At 47.8% G+C, this 18546-nt stretch overlaps 1 protein-coding gene across 1 annotated transcript; it reads right to left on the reverse strand.

Annotated features, from left to right (window-relative positions):
* Positions 1-11373: 11373 nt before the first annotated feature.
* Positions 11374-12550, reverse strand: GSX1 (GS homeobox 1). Its single transcript, XM_071571212.1, has 2 exons — positions 12163-12550; positions 11374-11729 (listed from the first exon to the last, which is right to left on the reverse strand). The coding sequence occupies exons 1-2, from the start codon at positions 12548-12550 to the stop codon at positions 11374-11376; spliced, it is 744 nt and encodes a 247-aa protein (XP_071427313.1).
* Between the last annotated feature and the right edge of the window lie 5996 nt (positions 12551-18546).

Below are 18546 nucleotides of genomic sequence, written 5' to 3' on the forward strand. Positions count from 1 at the left end.
GGCATGTGCGACGTGCCATGGAAGGGCTCTGTGTGTGGATGTGATCCTGTGGGTTTCTGCAAGCATATGGGAGAGCACAAAGCAGGGGCCACATAGTGTGCTAGATGCTGTACAGAGAACACAACAGGTCTCCTTCCCCTCAGAGGTCAATGAATAGAAGGGCCCAGAGATGGGTAAAGGCAGCTGGGACAAGAAAGGTGCTAGTGGCCATGACATGGCAGTAGGAGAGGGATGCAGCCACCAGGGTCAGTGTGTTACATGAGTCAGAAAAAGAGAGCTCTGAAGGCAGACATAGTGCTGATGGCATATTTCTGTAAGCTTCTCATGGCATAGGAGCAGCCAGAGAAAGAGCATGGAGATACTGCTGGAAAGGCAACCAGGGATAAAGGAGGCCAGCACTTGGAGCAAGTCAAGGAGGGAGAACATCCAACCTGCCTGGTCTGGCCAGTTTGCACTGCAAGCTTTGAAGAACTGCCAATTGGAGCAGCTCCCCGAATCTTACAAAATAACAAGTGGTCCCTGCGAGTCCACACATGGCACCACAAACACACCCCTGGCAAGCAGAGTAGGTATTTCCAAAGGCAGAGAGCACCTCCCAGAAAGTTTTCAAAGGGTCTAAACTCAGCCATGACACACACATATGTTGTGGCAAGACAAGGTGCTGGACGATGACACCAACCACAGAACAACCTACAACTGAACCAACAATGCAGCACTACCCAGAGATAAAATGACCAAAAAAGAAGTCTGTGGATTCACTGGTGGATAAGGCTTGCCAGTCATTCTGAGTTCCTCTGGACTAGTTACTATGAATGAAAAAAGCCTCTCCTTGAAGAAAAGGCCTTAGGCCACATGCTCAGATGGAAATACACTGACTTATCAGTTGCTCACTGATTCATCCTCAAATCTCAGTGGAGCTGTTGCTGAAATGCAACAGGCAAGGAAATCTCAGATCTGGCAGGTGTAACACAGACTGCTGTGTCTTTAGGAGTACTTGGACAGCTAGGAGCTTGCTCATAAATGGGAAATTCTGCTGTCCATAAAGGGCGTTTTTTCAGTGGGAGCTAAGACATTGTTCTCCTCCCCTGCAGATTCACTAGCTGCAGATTTAGAGAGGGAGCTGACCGAAGGGATCTTCAAATCTCAGTGGAAAACTGTGACTTATCCTTATGGAAATATTACACGCATGCAAGCACCACTCTGCTTTTCAGATTACTCAGATTATGTATGAGCAAACCAAAAACTGCTGACTTCAATTCAACACACTTGTGATTCTACTGTATAAGCAGAGTTTCTGTCTGGAGTCATTATCTCCTGGGACATGGCTCCAGAGTTCAGCTGAGCAGCCTGGAACATGCAGTATAGGGGCACACAGCTCATCAGCCCCCTCTCCACTTGATCTGGACTCCAGTGCCTACTTCAACCCTGCTGTATACAGCATCAATCATACTACTGCAGTTACTGAATCATCCAAAACTGTATTTGCCAGATAAAGGAGTGTACAAATTCTGCTTTAGGAAAAGAAGTGATTCAGCAAGGAATGAGGACTTTCCCACTGATTAATTATGAAGAGCACAAGAGACTTTGCTAGACCTCAGGACCAAAAGTGCCAGAGAAGATACTTTGCAGAGAGTAAATCACATGTAATTATCTGGTCCCTGGCAGTACTTAAATTATCCTCAGTAAAGGGTTTAGATCACTGGAGTAAATCCTTTCCACCCTCCTCTTAGGTCAGGGTTTTCTGTGTTCCAAGGTGCTGATATTTTCCATGAGCTACTTTCAAGGATACCTTGCAGTAGCTGATGAGCAACAAGTAAGAATGCCCAGCAACTGCTTTTGCATCCAGCTGAAAAAGTTTCATCTCCACACCCTATCCCAGTCATTCTTCAGTGCCTCTGATTTTCTTAACTTAGTTATGTAAGTACAACTGCATAAATGCAGTTGTTACAGCTTTGGAACTTTGTTCAGTGAGTAATCAGTCTCCAGGGGTTCTTCTGCCTCCGTCCTGGTATTAAGAATGCATCCAACTGCACTGGAGCTGGCCTTTCTAGACTGCCTTAATGACAATGGTTTCCAGGGCCTGATTCAGCTGGCCTGGCCAAGATACGTCCTGCAGCAGGAGATATTCTTGTCATCCAGAGCTTGTTCCTCTACTCTGACTCTGGATAAGGAGTCTGGCCAAGCAGTTGCAGTATGTCTTTGGTGCAGGTCCTGCAGCTGGTGGGAGAATTCCCACTCTCTTATTTATAGCAGGAACATGAGTGGTTCAGAGAGATTGTTGCAGGTCACCTCAGACAATGAGATGGAACAGGACTGTCAGATGTAACATCTCGGGTCAACACAAGCACAGAGAAGAGCCAAAAAACAGCAGGCAAGGACTCAAGCAATGCGCCAAGAAGCTCACACACTTCCCAGCACATGGAGGGTTATCATTCTGTGCCTCATGTTTTGAAAGGTCCTTTTCAAAGTATCTTCCAAAACGTATTAAACTGTGTGAGACTGAAGAACCAATAGAGAGAGACAGCAAGCTGAATCCTGGTTTCATTCAGTGGTTGTTACCAGACTAGCTCAGCAGCTCTCTCATCCTCCTTAAAGCCCAGATCATCAGTGATAAATAAAGCAAAAAGGGCCAATTACTCTGAGATCAGTTGGCACTTACTATTGGACATACAGTTCTTAAAAAAAATCCTTTTTGAGCATTTGGAGTAAAGGAGAATTTTTTAGTCTTGAACTTATGTTGCCACAGCTGTCTAGGAAACCCTGATTAGTTTATTTTGTATGGTAGGACAGTGTTGACTTGCTGCTGGTTTTGTCAGTGAAAGCATCTTCTGATTGCAAAGGTAGAAGAAGAGGTTTGGAGCCAAGTCTGGTGTTTCAACTTGGATGAACGATTTCTAGGAGTGCATTTACTTTGGTAAAGAAGGAGGTACATCAGAACGTGGAATAGTTCAACCCTGAGTTACTAAGTTCAGAAAAAGACTCTGTAATCTCTAACTCATTAGTGTGATTCTCCTATGGTGATAGATAGCTTTTCTGCTACCCAGGTAAGGATGGCTGAGTCAAAACCAGGGAAATGGTCACACTTGTGCTTGGCAAGAAATCTTGTATTGAGTGGACAATACAAGCTGCTGACCAAGTCTGAGTACTTCATCCTACAGACCCACATAGAGATGCTGCTCACAGAAGAGCCTGCTGCCTTCTCCAGCATCCATACTTCCATGTTTCTCTGAGACGGGAGCACATTACCAGTTTATAAACACAATTTTTATCATCCCCAAATATAATTTCTGTGTATTGTAACTGCACTGGTGGGACAGCATTGCTGCCCAGGGTACATGGCAAATCCCCATGGTGATGATAGCATAACCCAACTCAAATCTGTGTATGCATGAATATCGTCAGTAACCTGGAGCTGTGTATCAGAGTAGCTCATTGATTCTTTTTAAATGATACATGAGTCCATTTCTTGCACCTCTGATTCTCCAGAGGACCAAGGGGTGATGAGCTTTGGACCACTGAGTTGCTTTAGCAATCCAAATAAAAACAAAGGTTGGGACCTCATTCGTATGAAGCGGATCCAGCTCTAGTTACCATGACACCATGACAATCAACTTGTTTACTGCTTCAAGGTACAGTCTAAACATTCTTGGCATGTCATTTGCATAGCAATATCCAGAATGCTTTGTGTCACTCTACTGTATTCGGGCTCTGCAAATGCATTGAAAGGTTTCTTTACATGTATACTTAACTAAAGAGAAAGGAAGAGAAAAGAGAAGAGAGCTTCACTTTAGGTAGCATGTTTCATACAAAGTGTAATCTAAACTGTGTGCAAAATTAAACATAAGAGCTGGATACATGACCCCTGTATGTTCTGGGCAAATAGGCAGGGGGGTAATTATCAAGCAAAGGGTGGAAAACAACTGAGAAAATCTAGGGCTCGTTTTGGCAGGGTACTTAAGCATGTGCTTAACTTTAAACAGGTGATTGACTGAAATTTGGGAAAGAAAAATAAAAAGACATTGAGAAGTGAGAAAAAAGAGATTAGTAGAAGAAGAAAGAATAATGACAGGGAGTCAGCCTCCCTGTGTGAGCTGTCAGAGCTGAAGAAGGGCCAGGAGGGGTGTGCAGGGTGAAGGCAGTTTTGTCTGGGGAGAGCTGGTGGGTTGGAAGGGTGCACATAGAGCTGTGCCAGGACATTGTGTACAGGGAAGCCTGTGTGGCAGTGAATGAGGCACCCTGGTATCAGCTGGTATAAACTAATGTAGTTTCTCTGCACTGAAGGAAACTCTGCTTGCTCACCACTGCTTGCAACCTGAGTGTTGGCTTCAACAGTTGTGCAAGTGGGGTTGTGAGTGAAACAGAGCCTCAGAAGGCCTCTGAAAGGTGGGAGGCTGTGGAAGAAGATAGAAACTGGTGGAAGAATTGTGAATTTTGGTAGAGAATGGACAAAACCACGGAAAGTTGGAGCTGGGGTCAGCTGCGGGGATGAGGATTTCACCAATCAGTGCAGGTGGGGGCAAGAGTAGTGGCAGGGAGGCTTAAAGCCCTGGAGGTGATGTAGAATCAGAACAGGCTTTTAGGGTGCTGGAGCAGCTGGGATCTGCGTTGTGAGAGATTAAGTCAGCTCTGCATGGGGCCAGGGTAGGACACAGATAGGTCACAGATACCATCAGGACCATTTCACTGCCATCACAGGCATCTAGCTAGAAGATGTGAGGTTCAGCAGGTTTGGCAATGATAACTCTCCAGCTGTCTTGTCTTCCCTCTGTGTCCACAGCTCATCTAAGCTGGGGGCTGCTTGTGCTCAGAAAGAGCACCTTGATGCCCAGAAACGAAGAACAGGAGTTTTCCACATCACCAGCTTTCATTTATCTATCCCCTAGTACAGTGTGGTGTCCTCCCAGCTCTGGCACTTAAGAAAATTCATATTTGACATGGTAGGATGAAAGATAAATGTCTCTTGTGGATTCACTGAACTTCTCAGAGGCTGTTTGGAAAGTTTCTGGAGGAAAGGATTTATGGAGGAGCATGTTAACCTTTCTGTGTCTGCTATAATAAATGATTCTGCAATCCTGTGTACTGCTTATAGCTGAGACCAGAGGAGTAGACTTAGGAGAGAATTGCATCAGGGGTGAACAGTTTGCTTAGCAAGATACCACTTACAGATCAGGAATCTCTGTGGCTACCTCCAGTAGAACAACAATAAAGAGACAGCTCTGGTCTGGAAGCGTCCTCTCCAGTGTGAAGGTCAGAGTGCAGACTGAATGAGATGGCTCCCAGGGACGTATTTGTGCTACTCTTCAAGTAACAGCCTCTGTCTAATTCAGTCCATGTATCTCCTTTGCACCATGTGGCTTGTGGAGACCTTTTCTCCTCAGAGTTACTGATTCCAGTGGACTGTCTCTGAGTTTATATCAATTAAGTGCAAAATGACCATGACTTTAAAGAAAACCTGAAAAACAACAAACATACATTTTTACCATTGTATGCTTAATGTTTTACTATATTATACTTAATCCTCCTCCTCTGCCTTGCACAGTATAAACAACCCAAATACCTGCACATGTTGCAGGTCTATATGGATCATCTACTATTCTTTGGTATTTACCTGAGGTGTGATTGGAAAGGGGTTTCTTAAAAAAAATTAAAAAAAATTAAAAAAGGGTGTGATCCAAGGCAGTGTGGACTGTTGAAGTCTAGCCAGGCCAGGATCAGTCAAGTACAGGCAGTTAGCCCTTCACACAGGGTATTTAAACATTTTTAACTCAAAGTAAATCCAGATGTATTTGTGGTCACAGCTACCATGTATTCTCTCCAGGTATCTGGGTGTATCTGTCTGCTCTACTGGTGCTTCAGGTGTAAGTTCTTCTGTAAAGCATCACTTCATGTGCCTGGGTGTGTGCCTAGTGATATTTTAGATGTACCAGGGTATCTGACTGCCAGAAAGGACCTGCAGCAGACCCTTCTGGAGCAGGGACTGGAGGCCAAGCCAGACGAGAGAGTCCCATCCAAGATCTAACATATATAGTACACACCTATGTTTAAGTGTGGGAGTCACTACCCATCTGGCTGTGAAGTGCATAAAATAATGTATTCATAATCTGACTGATGATAATACTTTTAATAATTGGAAGGCTGAGGCTGAGGAAGACAATAGAGACACAACAGGAGTGACTGTTTCCAAGGCTCACATGGAGTCCATCCTGAGATTCTATTGAAGTGTTTTTCCAGTTTGACCTACATGGACTAGTATTAAATATATGATTAAAATGTCCTCTTTTCCATGTGTCTGTTGTTGGAAACAAGCCCAACATAAAATACCAAGAAAGAAAAGGGAAATCAGAGACGGTTTCAGGAGAATGAGAAAGCAAACTTAAGAACGAAGATTATTTTTTAGTGTTTATGATCATTGCCATTTCTTTTTTTGGTTATTTAATGTGTTTGTTTAAATTTGTATACACTAGAGTATATATGGGTTATATAATATAGAGTATATATAGATAGTACTTCCGAGTAGTTACTGTCCAGCACCAGGCAGCCACTCCTGTACAACTACAGCCACATTAAACATCAGGCCCAGCCATTTGCTGTCATCATCAGTGTCAGTATCCTAGGAGATGTCCGATCTTGCATAATTACATCCTGATAAATGAGTACTTTGTGTTCATACCAAAAACACTTACAAAATTAATGTAATTGGGAGATAGCTACTGTTGATGTACCTGTCTTCAAATCATTAGGAGTATCACACAAAACCATTTTATTTAGAATCTTTAGTTAACACCCACCTATATTTTAGAGTAATCACATTCCCGGACAAAATTATATTGTCATTAGAAAATCAGATCTCATAGCCATCCTCAAGAACCTAAGGATTAAAAATGAAGCCTTGTTATCCTAGTAAATTAATAGGTAAAAATCACTCTAAGTAAACAAGAGTGAAAGGACTATGCAGCTACCCCCAATGTAATGCTATTCCAAAGGAGAAAGTCCATTTTCTTCAAACACTATTCCAAAGTCATGGGGCCAGCTCTGAGCTGACCACATTAACTGCAGATAACCTGAATTATGGATTTTCTGGGTTAATAATATTAGGTTTGTGGTTAAGAGCAACAGCATTTAAAATAACATATATTTTCAACCATAAACCTACTTAATGCAGCCTTTATGTGGAATGAAATGAGGCCTAAAGTTAAAAATCACATAAATATAAAAGCCAAGTAATGTAAATTAATATTAAATAGTTCAAGTACACAGGCAGTTAGTGTTGAAAAGATTCTTCACTCCAAACCTTTGGTTTTTTCCAGGTATCCATAATTTTCTATGTTCATATTTTGTGCCTATGAATTCAGAGAGTGGCTGTGTACATGATGGGATGGGGTGTGGGACATCTATATTCAGCACTGTCAATGGGTGAAAAAGGGAGCCCTGAACACCAGCATCATCCTATATCCTCCTTCCCCTGACAGGATAGTCACTTTTGCTCTGGGACCCAGTCAAGGCCTCAATAGCATCAAAAGAGTCTCCTCTCTGCATACTAGGGCAGAAATAATTCAATTATAAGATGGAAATATGGTCAAAAAATGTATATGCTAGAATAAATTCAAACTCAATTTGTGCATTTATAAATCTGCTTCCCATTGTAATCAGATGAGACTGGTCATTTTAGATGCTAAAATGCTTAAGTAACTTTTAGAAACCTGCCACCAAAATGGCTAGAGATAGAAAGTTGAAAATTGTCATGTTATGACATTCGCTTTAGCAGAGGTGGCCACGCTCTTCCCACAGCAAAATTACTTTAATTTGCCCAACCTCAGAGTCCTTGAAAATGACACTCTGAGCATTTGCTGTAATGATTTCTCACTAAATTAGAAAAATGCCCAACTAAGGAGGGATTATCTCTGCATGTGGATGTGGCATAATGACTGTCAAGTGCACTGAGAGCCCCACTGGGCTTTGCAAGGTACACAGGGTCTGCAGCAGAGGCCAATGTGCATCAGAGAATATTAATACTGTCTTGTTGGGGGCATCCATTGTGATACTCTATTGCTGTTCAGACAAAATTATACCATACGAGGGAATTCTCTTTGCTACTTTACATATATGAGGTACATTTTAGAGCTGAGGATTAGTTTCAAATTGTCTGGCTGACAAACTCAGTCCATAACGGATGCAAACACATGTATGCCCACACTCTCTGTAATGTGTTCACCCACTGGGACAGCATCACTACAAGATTCTTCCTTGCAGCTTTGCCTCTGTGTCTGCAGTGAGGATGTGATAGTGAACTTGGTTCTGCACACTTAGCAAGTTTTCCAGCTGCACCCTAGGAGCCCAGCAGCTCTGATTTCACAGGACAAAATGCGTTTGATCCTGAGGTGTCTGTGCACTGCTGCCCAGGTTTCACAGTGAGTGAGGAGCAAGCTGGCTGGACAGTGCCACTGCCTCATCATCCCTATTGCAATGAAACTGTCCCTGTCTACCTCTGCTCAGTATCAAAACAGGAGTGTGAGGCCCACTTTTTTTTAGATCAGAGCTTGTGCCATGAAGGACCAGAGAGATAGTGGGAAGGTGCTGGCAGACGAGGACTTTGAGAGCTTCCACACAACTGCCACAATAGCACTTCAATAGCAGCACTCAAATGCGCAGTGCTGGTGTTCCTCCTATCTCACTGTCACCCAACTGGCTCAAACCCATGCTGCTGAACAGGCATGAGGAGTGCACACATATGCCTCTGTGGGTGCTCACTGGCTTTAGTGCCAGTGCTCTGTTAAAGAGGATGCCAGACCCCTCGGTAAACCCGCATTAGGCTCTTTCCATCTTTATTTTGCAATGGCTTTTCAAAACAAGTCTAGTAAATGTGAATAGGATGGGACATGAGTGCAGAGAGTCTGCAGGGCCCTGCTGTACCAATTAGGGTCCCCTAAGGGGTCTTTTCTCTTGAAACTGGTCCACTGCAGAAGAAGGGGCACACAGGGAACATTATGGGCCCAAGCACTGGATAAGACAGACTGACTATTCTGTCAAGGCCAAATGTTGGTCTCAAACCTGCCAAGTTCATTCCCAAGAGTCATGGGAAAACAAGCCAGGAAGATGATGCCCACAGGAGGCTCTAACTACAAGCATGCCCTACCATCCATCTCAGCTGGCTAATGTGGGAAGCCAGCAAAGGAGGAAGCAGGGAGAGAGAATTCAGGGCTCTAAGGGTCTCAGTAGTCAGTGGGTGAAGAATGGCCACCAAGGAGAGAAGCCACCTAAACATTTTGTTCATGTGTCCCAATCATGATAATGAAACTCCCTAGTGTCAACAAGTGCTTGCAGCTTCCAGACAAGGGAACACAAATCAGGTCATACTCAGTAGGGTATGGCTACTGTCTTGTGCCTGTCCTGCAGTGTCATGTCTACTGGTTCCTCCCCAACTCACATCACCCTGGGTGTCCAGAGAGGTCCACAGTATGTCATGGGCTGCAAGGTCATACTCTCCACTCACCCATGGGATGGAGCTATAGCAGCCTGTAGATCTTCCAGACCCCCAGCTGTACAAAGAGCTTGAGGGACCTGGGAAGGCCAGAAGGTGACACATTCGTTTTACGGACAGAAGTGGCAATTTTACCTGCTCTGCCTTCACTCTTAGTGTCTGGGGATCCCAAACCCACAGCTTCCCACACCAAGCTCAGTCCACGTGCGGAGGTGGATTGAACTTCTACTTGGGGATTTCTGGTGACCGATGACATCTCCCTTCCTGGCTTTTCCCGGTGGCCTCCGTTGTTTCGGACATGCTCCGAAATGAAAATCATACCCCGTCCTGGTGCGGGCAGAGACCGACGGTAGCCCAGGGACCTCAAACACATTCCCCGAACACTAAAACCACCGGGCCAGGTGATGCAGCTCTCGGGGAGACTCGAGGCCTTGGCTGTCGGTGCAGCGAAGGCGTCTGCACCTAGCGAAGATCGTTCCCGTGCGCTCGAACGCAGCTATAGTCCCCGCACGAAGGGCCTTTCCCTGCACGAACGGAGCAGCAGCGGGAGCGCAGGGCCCAGGGGGTGCAGCGCTTGCGGGAAGGTGATGCCGGTCCGGCCCCGCCGTCCCGCCACAGCGTGTGGCACCCCCGGGACCGCGGGTCTTGTCGGCTGCTTCCGACGGGGCTCTCCGAGAGCCACGGGGACGAGACACCGCGCGTAAAAGCGTCAAAGCGCCATCGGGAGGCTGCGGCACCCAAGCTGGAGCCCCGTAGTCCTGGTGGAAGGAGCCCCAGCACGGCCGGCCTCGATCGGGCACCTGGAGAGAGGAGCCGAGCCCCGCCGTCAGCCAGGTGTCTGTATTCACCTGCAGCCGTACGTATCGGTGTGTGCACATAGTGCATCTCTCTCCACAGACTTGCCACTGGGATGAGAAGGAAAAGTGTTCAGCCCAGCCTCTCCCCATCTCGACCTTTAGCTTCGCGGGGAGGACCGAGAGAGCAGCCAGGAGAGGGATCCCCTGCATCCCGCACCTTCAGCTCAAGCTGAAGAGAAGAGTCCCCGCCATCTGCGCTCGCCGGGGAGTGAGAATCCCGCTGCTGGGCTGCAGCGGAGAAGGTTGGAGAGCGATGGTGCTCCCAGCGCGCGCCCGCGGACACGGAGTGGCTGCGTTTTACGCGAAGGGAAGGACATAAACCATTAACAAGCTTTTATTGTTATCATAATCATTATTATCATCGCCATCATCATCTGCACATAAATAAATAAATAAATAACTCTCGGGGGAAGGGAGTGGGACGGAACGGTACAACCACAGCTGTGCGCCCGGCAGCGACCAAGTCGAAACAAAACAGAGAACAATTTTTAAAAGAAAAAACCCAATCAAACAAAAACAACAACAACAACAAAAAAACCCAAAACAAACACCCAAAACAAAAAGAAAGAAAGAAAAAAAAACAAACCCGAAAAAGGGAAATAGAAGAACGCAAATAGATTTCGACCCTCCCCGTCCGTCCGCTTTCGGGCACCGCCGAGTGACCGAAGGGAGCCCGGGACAGTATCCTTCCAGACGGGCGCGCCTCCCTGTCACCACACACCATCCGCGCCTGTCTTGGTGCGCGGAGATGTCTGCAAGAAGCTTCCCGGGCTCGGGGATGCGCCTGCGGGGAGACAGGTGAGAGAGCACTACGAGGGGACGTTTGGGGTCCTGGGGAACAATTTATTTACAACAGGGTGTCAGAACACCCATCGCCATGGGCCGGGGCTTTAGAAAGGCCATAAAGTCCTTCGTAAATTACACAAATTATACAAAACAGTATAAAATCCTTCGGCTGCATATCAGCACCGAGGCAGGCAGGACTCCCTTCCCTGCTCTCGCCACAGTTCCTGGGGAGCTGGGTGGGCGTGCGGGGGGCTAGGGCGTGACTGCGAGACCTCTGTCGTCCTTCCCCGAGGAGGACGGAGACATGCGCGAGTCCTCGTCGTCTTCCGAGCACTTGGTGGTGGAAAGGGACGAACATTTGCAGCTGTGACCGCCCCCCCCGCCCCGGTGGGAGCTACTTTTGCCTTCTTTCTTGTGCTTGACCCGTCGGTTCTGGAACCAGATCTTCACCTGCTTCTCGGAGAGGTTCAGGTAGGTGGCGATCTCGATTCGCCGCAGCCGGGAAAGGTACATATTGGAGGCGAACTCCCTCTCCAGCTCCAGGAGCTGCGTGCTGGTGAAGGCGGTGCGCATCCGTTTGCTGCTGGGCAGCTGGCTGGACGTGCTGTCTGGGAACGAAGCAGAACGCACCGTCAGTACCTGTTGGGTCCGCCGCCGCCCTCCCCACAACACCGGGCAGCCCGCTGAGCCCTCCTCGCCGCCCGCTCTGCGGGACCGCAACCCTTTCTCCTTCCCGGGGGACCGGTGACCCTTCAAGCTGCTGCCAGGCTGGAGTCCGAACTAACGGGGTACTGTGGCCGCCTCTCCCCGTTCGCACAGCCTGGATCGGGGACTCGGCGGACAGCAGCGGGGCTCTCCCTGCGCAATGTCCGGGGCACCGGCGGAGAGGCGCCGGGACTTCCCGTCCAGCCTCCTAGTGCTGAGCACGGACCCCGCTCTCTGTTTTCCGTCGGCAGGGTCCCCCGGGATCCCCACCATCGCCCCGCTTCGCCGCTTTCATGCAGACATGCACCACCCCGCTCCCACTCCTGTGGCCCTTACCCACGGAGATGCAGTGGAACTGCCGGGGGTCGGGCAGCGGGTAGGCGCCCTGGTAGAGCGCCGGTGCGTGCCCGACGCTGACGGCGGAGACGGAGTGCTGCTGGCGGGCCAGGGGCGAGTGGCAGTACTGGGAGCCGAAGGGAGGGAAGGAGGCCTTGATGAGGGGGATGGCGGGCGGCGGCGGGTGCAGCTGGGAGGCGGTAACACAGAGCGGGCAGACGCAGAGCAGCCCGGCCTTGCGAGCGTGGCAGGCGCCGGCCGGCAGCCCGGGCAGAGGGTGCGAGGGATGCACGGCGTAGGGGAAGAGCGGAGGCGGAGGGCTGCCCTCCCCTTTCTTCTCGCCTGCCTCCCGCAGCACCAGCGAGTCCACCAGGAAGGAGCGTGGCATGGCCCCGCGCAGCGCCCACGCAGCCCCCGCGCAGCCCTGGCGCGGCGCCGCTGGCCAGCCCGAGTGGTGCTGAACGGGGCCCGCCGCCCGCTTTAAATAGCGCCCGCGCCATGTGATGGCGGCGCCGGGCGCTCAATGGGCTTTCTGTGGCTCTTCTCTTGGCATTCACGCTGCACGCTCCCTCATTATTTCCCTTGTTAACTAAATGAACTGCATAATGTACTCTATTCTTGTCGACCCCACCCACGCCGTAGCAGGCGGCCTCTCCCCTCCTCTCCCTTTCGCGGGGTTATTTTCTCATTCTCTCGCGATTTAATATTCTTTTCTTTCTCTTTATAACTCTCCTTCGCTTTCAGCCCAGCTTTCAGCCCTCTCCCCCTTGTTTATTTTGCCGGCTGCAGCCGCGGTCTTCGCCGGCGCCAGCTTCCCCTGCCAGCCCCCCGTGCCTTTCCCACCTGTGGCATCAGGTCGGCCCCCCAGCCCCGACGACCTCTCTCTCTCCCCTCGTCCCCGAGATGCTTCTTACCCACTACCACGACCGCCGCCGTCCCCTGCCCCGCGTCTTTGTTCCCAGCCCGGTGCCGGGACCTGCCGCTTTATCGCTGTCGCTGCCGTCGGGCGCATCCCTCGGCCACAGAGATGTGCCCGTCGTGCTCCATAGGCAGGGTCATCCGCCGGGCCTCTGCGTGGGCGTAGGTGCCCGGGCACAGATAACGGGTATGGAGTTACACAACCATCGCAGCTGCACTGGCGCGGGTATAAAAACCCGTCTCACAGATACCGCTGCGTGTCGGCGGCACCCGCGGCGGGCGCTTCAGCGGAGGGAGAAGAGAAGCTTGGCACATTTCGCGTGTCTTTACACCTGGTCGCTCTGCCCGGTGTTAGCACCTGCCATCGATAAACACCTGCCATCGCACCACCGCACTCCATGTGCGGCGGCCGCGGTCCCGGCCGCGACCAAGTCGCACTAGTTCGACCCCGCATCGCCGCGCACAAGTGCGCCGGGAAGTCCCTGAGGCTGTGGGGACGGAGAGGGTCACGGCTTATTTCTCCCGAACGATGGGATTTAACTTAAACACTGCTGTGGTGTCTGGTTGTCTTCGCACAGGGATGTGCACAGCTCACGGCGGTCTCCAAAGCGAGTGCCCGCTGCCAGAGCCAACGCTCACCGGCGCTGCCCCGCGCACCGGCGCCCGGCATAGCTCTCCGTGGAGCTTGTTAATTTAGTAGGTGAATAAGGAATGCTAAAAAATAATAATAATAATAATAATTAAAAATCATTGAGATACGTGTTCTTCCCCGATTTTCCGTTTAATATACGGAGAATAAAAAGACAAACGCATCCGCTGGCTCCTGTCAAAATGTGGGGAGACTGCTCCCTACAGTAACCTCCTCGCCTCGAAATTAAATGGACTTTAATAAAAGAGAGTGAAATAAAGGGGGAAGAGAAATAAAAGCCTTGAAAGCAGCGTACTCCCGTGTCTCCGGCTGTGCAGAGGTTGTTGTGCATGTGGTCATATTTCTCACTGAAATCTGAGGGAGTTCTGATGAGATACAGTTGCTGCCAGAACCTAAAAATGTGCTGATGTACACAAATGAAAGGTGAAAATTACAGAGCGAACAAAACCAAATATTAATAAAAATCCAGTCCTGCAATGATACAGAAGAGATTCCCAAGTGTCCTTCCCTGAAAGCGTTAATGGATTTTGTTTTTTTTTTTTGTTTTATTTTTAAGGAAAAGGTATTTTAAAACATTTTCCGCATCTCTCCCCGCTGAGAAATATTTCGCCACCGGAGGGTGGTGGATTCAGCCTTATTCCGAGGGATTCCCGCTGCCCAGGGGCTGAACCCCGGGACTCCGAGCCTCAGGGAGGCAAAGGGTTAACGGCTTCTGAATGCACACCAAGCCCAAAGCTACTGGGAAAGAATATCCAAAAAAATAACCAGTTTTTTTTTTCCAGCCGCTGGACCTTATTGAATGTCATTGAAGAAAGTTTTGAATGCCAGATAAAGAGAGGCGAATTAAAGTGTGTGACAGCAGAGGATAAGCAAACACAAAGAGAACTCTGTCACACTTTGGGCAAAATCCGTGGGCTTTTTACCAAGCCTCTTCGCTATGATTGAATTAAGTAATAGGAAAACATTTTCTTTCAGTTTAGAGCCATTAGACAAAAACTTCAAAGCGAATAACACTTTTTAATGTGCAGCCCAACAATGGAATCTGTTTTGTGCTGAAATGTTTAAATGGTTTGTTGTGCAACTGTGGGCTGAAATAACCTAGACTGCAGCAAAATAGCATCCTTCAGGCAGTTTTATGAGCATTTGAAACTAGCACAGACCTTTAATTCCGGCGCTTTAAACTAGCTCCCCTCTCTGTCTTTTTTGCGGTCCCCTCCACTTTTTTTCCCCCCTTAAACAGTGGACATTCACCTCATATATTTGCTGTCTTGAAGTGATCGCCACTAAACGAAAACGGCACTGAAAGCGGGGTAAAGAGATCCACCGGCGGGGTACGCACAGCAGGAGGCTCGGGGGGCGCGAGCGGCGCGGGGGCAGCCCCTCCCGGGGCTGCGGGGCGGCCCCGCACGGACCTGCCTCTGCTGCGGGGGGCGGGCAGGGCAGATGCCCCGGCCGCGCGGGGGGTTCTATCCCGACAGGATCCCCCGTGGCACCGGGAACTACCGGCACTCGGGCTCCGCAGGGAAAGAAACGCCGGGTGGTAATTGCTATCCCCGTGCCCTGCTCTCGCTGTCACTGCCCCGGAGAAGAGGATAATAAGGGAAAGGGAGCCATTAGGGTGCGCATCAACGCGGAGAGCCTCAGGGAGTGGAGCGTCAGGAATCGTTGCGGAGGGATGACGGAGGGAGAGGACAACAGCCTTAGCACTGAATGAGCCGTGCCTTTCTCCTCGGGGTGGCCTACACCACCGCTGCCTGCGAGGGGAGAAGGTGTCACACTGCCCCTGCCTAGGGTTGTCTGAGTGGACATCGGCTGAAAAGAGCTCCCTCATCATTTTGAGGGACCAGCCGTCACTGCCTTTTGTGATAAGGGCTTACTCCCCGGGTCAGTTGTCATTACTGTCTGGGGGTGGGAGGTGACACCGTCAATTCCTAAGGAAAGCATGAAGAGGTACATTAGTTTGAGAGAGGAGGGGAAGTGAGGATGCAATCTGACTGGGTAGGATGGAATCACTATTTCCAAGAAGACCATGCCGTTGGTAGCTGAGAAGGGCTAATGATTTCTGAGCCCAGTTCAAGAAGTGATTTTGTAATAGCAAATACCAAAATGTAAATCAAAGCCAATTCTGAACCACCAGCCACACACCATGTGGTGGATTGTCCCAAGAATATGCCTATTTACTTTGGAAAACACGGACAGTAACAAGCCTGTGAGATATCTGTGCACCTCTTTAATTAGCTACACCATAGAATGATTGTGAGTTTCCACAAGTAACCTAAAGTAGTTGGTTTTGGTTTTTTTTTTAACAATTGCTGCTTGATCAGCAAAATCAATTTTTATGTCTGCTGCACTTGCTTCGTTGGTCTCTTGTTTCATTGTACAGGACTAGCTTCAGGAACAGATATCCAAAACATGTTATTTTTGGCTACTTAAACCATGCTTTGTACAGAATGAATGTTTCCCATGGGCTTATCTTGTGCACTGACACAACAGGGCCTGTGTGACAAGCCCGTTTGGCAGTGTTTCTTTCCACAGCATCTCAGAGGAGAGATGGCACAAGCTCTGTTCTGCTGATGGACCACCAAGGTGAAGTGATGAGGGGTAGTACCTATTTGGGACCAGCAGATGATGCTTGTGGGTTGCTCATGTCACCCTATATTCACATGAAACTCAGTATTTGAAAACTTTAGTGTGTATTTGTATATTTTGTGCACTGACTTTGGTCAAATACTAGAAGCATTTGACATGGTAAAAGCCAGGGCTCAGGGAAGGGAAGCAGTCAATGAGAAGAAAACTAATATTGAGTATCTGCAAAAAAAATGAACCCAAACTTTTTATCATGAGCGCAGTGATCTGCTTAGCACTATCTGTGAGTACCAGTCGGAAGACAGGCCACATTATGTCAGATCAGAAGGCCATCTACAGCCATAACTTCTCTGCAGCAGTGGCTGCAGTGGAAATCTAAGGAAGTCTGTAAGAAAATGAGAAGTGTAGAGTGATCATTCCATGGTTTACTCCTGACCATCAGTGATCCACAATAAAAGGGATTCCAGAAACATAGGCTGTGTTTAAAATCAGTTTTTCCAAAATAAAGGCTAAACCACAGGGTTAGGTCTTTTTATTTTTTTCCCCATGAAGTTGCCCTCAGTTTTCCTTCATCTCTTATCTATCAATTCCTTCCAAATTTATAATTTAATAAACTCGGTAGCCTACCAGCAATTGGTTTAAAAGGGGCTTAATAAAAGAGGGAGAGACCATTTACAAGGGCAGATAGTGATAGGACGGAGTGGGTTAAAAATGAAAGAAATTACATGTTAGAAAAAATTCAGAGGATAGTGAGACAGTAGGACAGATAGTACAGAGAAGTTGTGGATACCTCATCCCTGAAAGTGTCCAAGGCCAGGTTTCGATCACAAGCTATCAAGAAAATAGCTAATCTTGCCAGTTAAACCTGTGACATGGGAGGACCAAATCAAAGCTGCTTATTTCCAGGACCTTTATTTTTTTTCCTTTGATAATTTTCCACAGCAGATATCTAGGGTAGAGATTTGCCATTTATATCTTGTTCAGTCCCATTGCTTGCTAGCAGTGTTAGTTTATAAGGGAATCCTGTACTTATCTTCTAGGAAGACAATTTCTCTTCCTTGATTTGACCTTTCACTGAGGAGGAGGTGTCATAGATGTAGTCGGACAAAAATGGTGAAAAAGTAACAGGAAAAGTAGGTATATGTAAAAATAAACAATTTAAAATAACCTTATGCTTTTACAGAGAGACCACATTTCAAACTGCTGGTAACCTCGTAAGAAAAATGTGCACATAGGATGGAGAAGTGCTTGAAAGTAATGAAGACAAGGAATTGCAAAAAATGAGCTGAATATTAGTTCTGCAGATATGGTTAAATTATGAAATTAGATTTATAGTCCTTCAACCTCAGAATCCATCCTATTTCCTAACTTTTTTTATGTACTGCTTTCTCCTTTATCCAAATTGCTCACCTTTAAGTATTCTGAGTCCTTTACAAACTGAAAGTTTTTGAGGTTGCCAGTCAGCTCCTTGAGAACATCCAAAGAGAAATTCTGTCATCCTGTATCATAATAAACCTTATCATTTGTTATTTATATGAACCATTTGAACAGTTTTCTGTAGCTGATGTACCTGTTTTCAGGTTTTAATTGCATTCATGTGGCAAGTACTCAACAAATCATATTGATCTGGAACGTGTACTTGAGGTTATGGGTACACTGGTTTCAGTGCTGGCTTCTTGTTTCCATCCTGGCAGATTTGGAGGGGTTTGCAGTGGTTGTGGTCATTGTTGAATGAGACATCTGGTTAGTGCATTCTGTGATGGAAGAGAGGCAAATAAATGTCTACTAGATTCACTGTTAAAGATCTTTCTTCAACTTTGAAGTGAAGTTATAAAGGAAGCTGACAGAAAAAAGCAGTTCTTCCCTGTCATTAAAAAATAAATACCAGAGAGGTGAAGATGTTGGAGCCAATAAAACCACTCAAGAACAAATGCCCAGATGGAGTTCCCCAAGACACAGAAGACATTTCCTAGATGCTTTTACAATGCTGCTATACACCCATATGCAAAAATATACTATGAGTGTTGCCAACAGAAGAATATGGTGAGTGGGGCAGTTGCTTTGCTTTGGATCAAGGGGTGGTATGTTGTACATTGGGAGTAGCAAGGGTTGTGAGAAAAGAGGGAGGCTGGCTTACCTGTCCCAGGGTTTCCTGGCCACTGGTGGTGGCATAGTGACAGAGCCTGAAAGTTCCAGATCAAAACTGTGTAGCTTGGTTTTTTCTTTGGTGT

Source organism: Pithys albifrons, chromosome 1, assembly GCF_047495875.1.
Source record: "Pithys albifrons albifrons isolate INPA30051 chromosome 1, PitAlb_v1, whole genome shotgun sequence".
NCBI classification, from domain to species: Eukaryota; Metazoa; Chordata; class Aves; order Passeriformes; family Thamnophilidae; genus Pithys; species Pithys albifrons.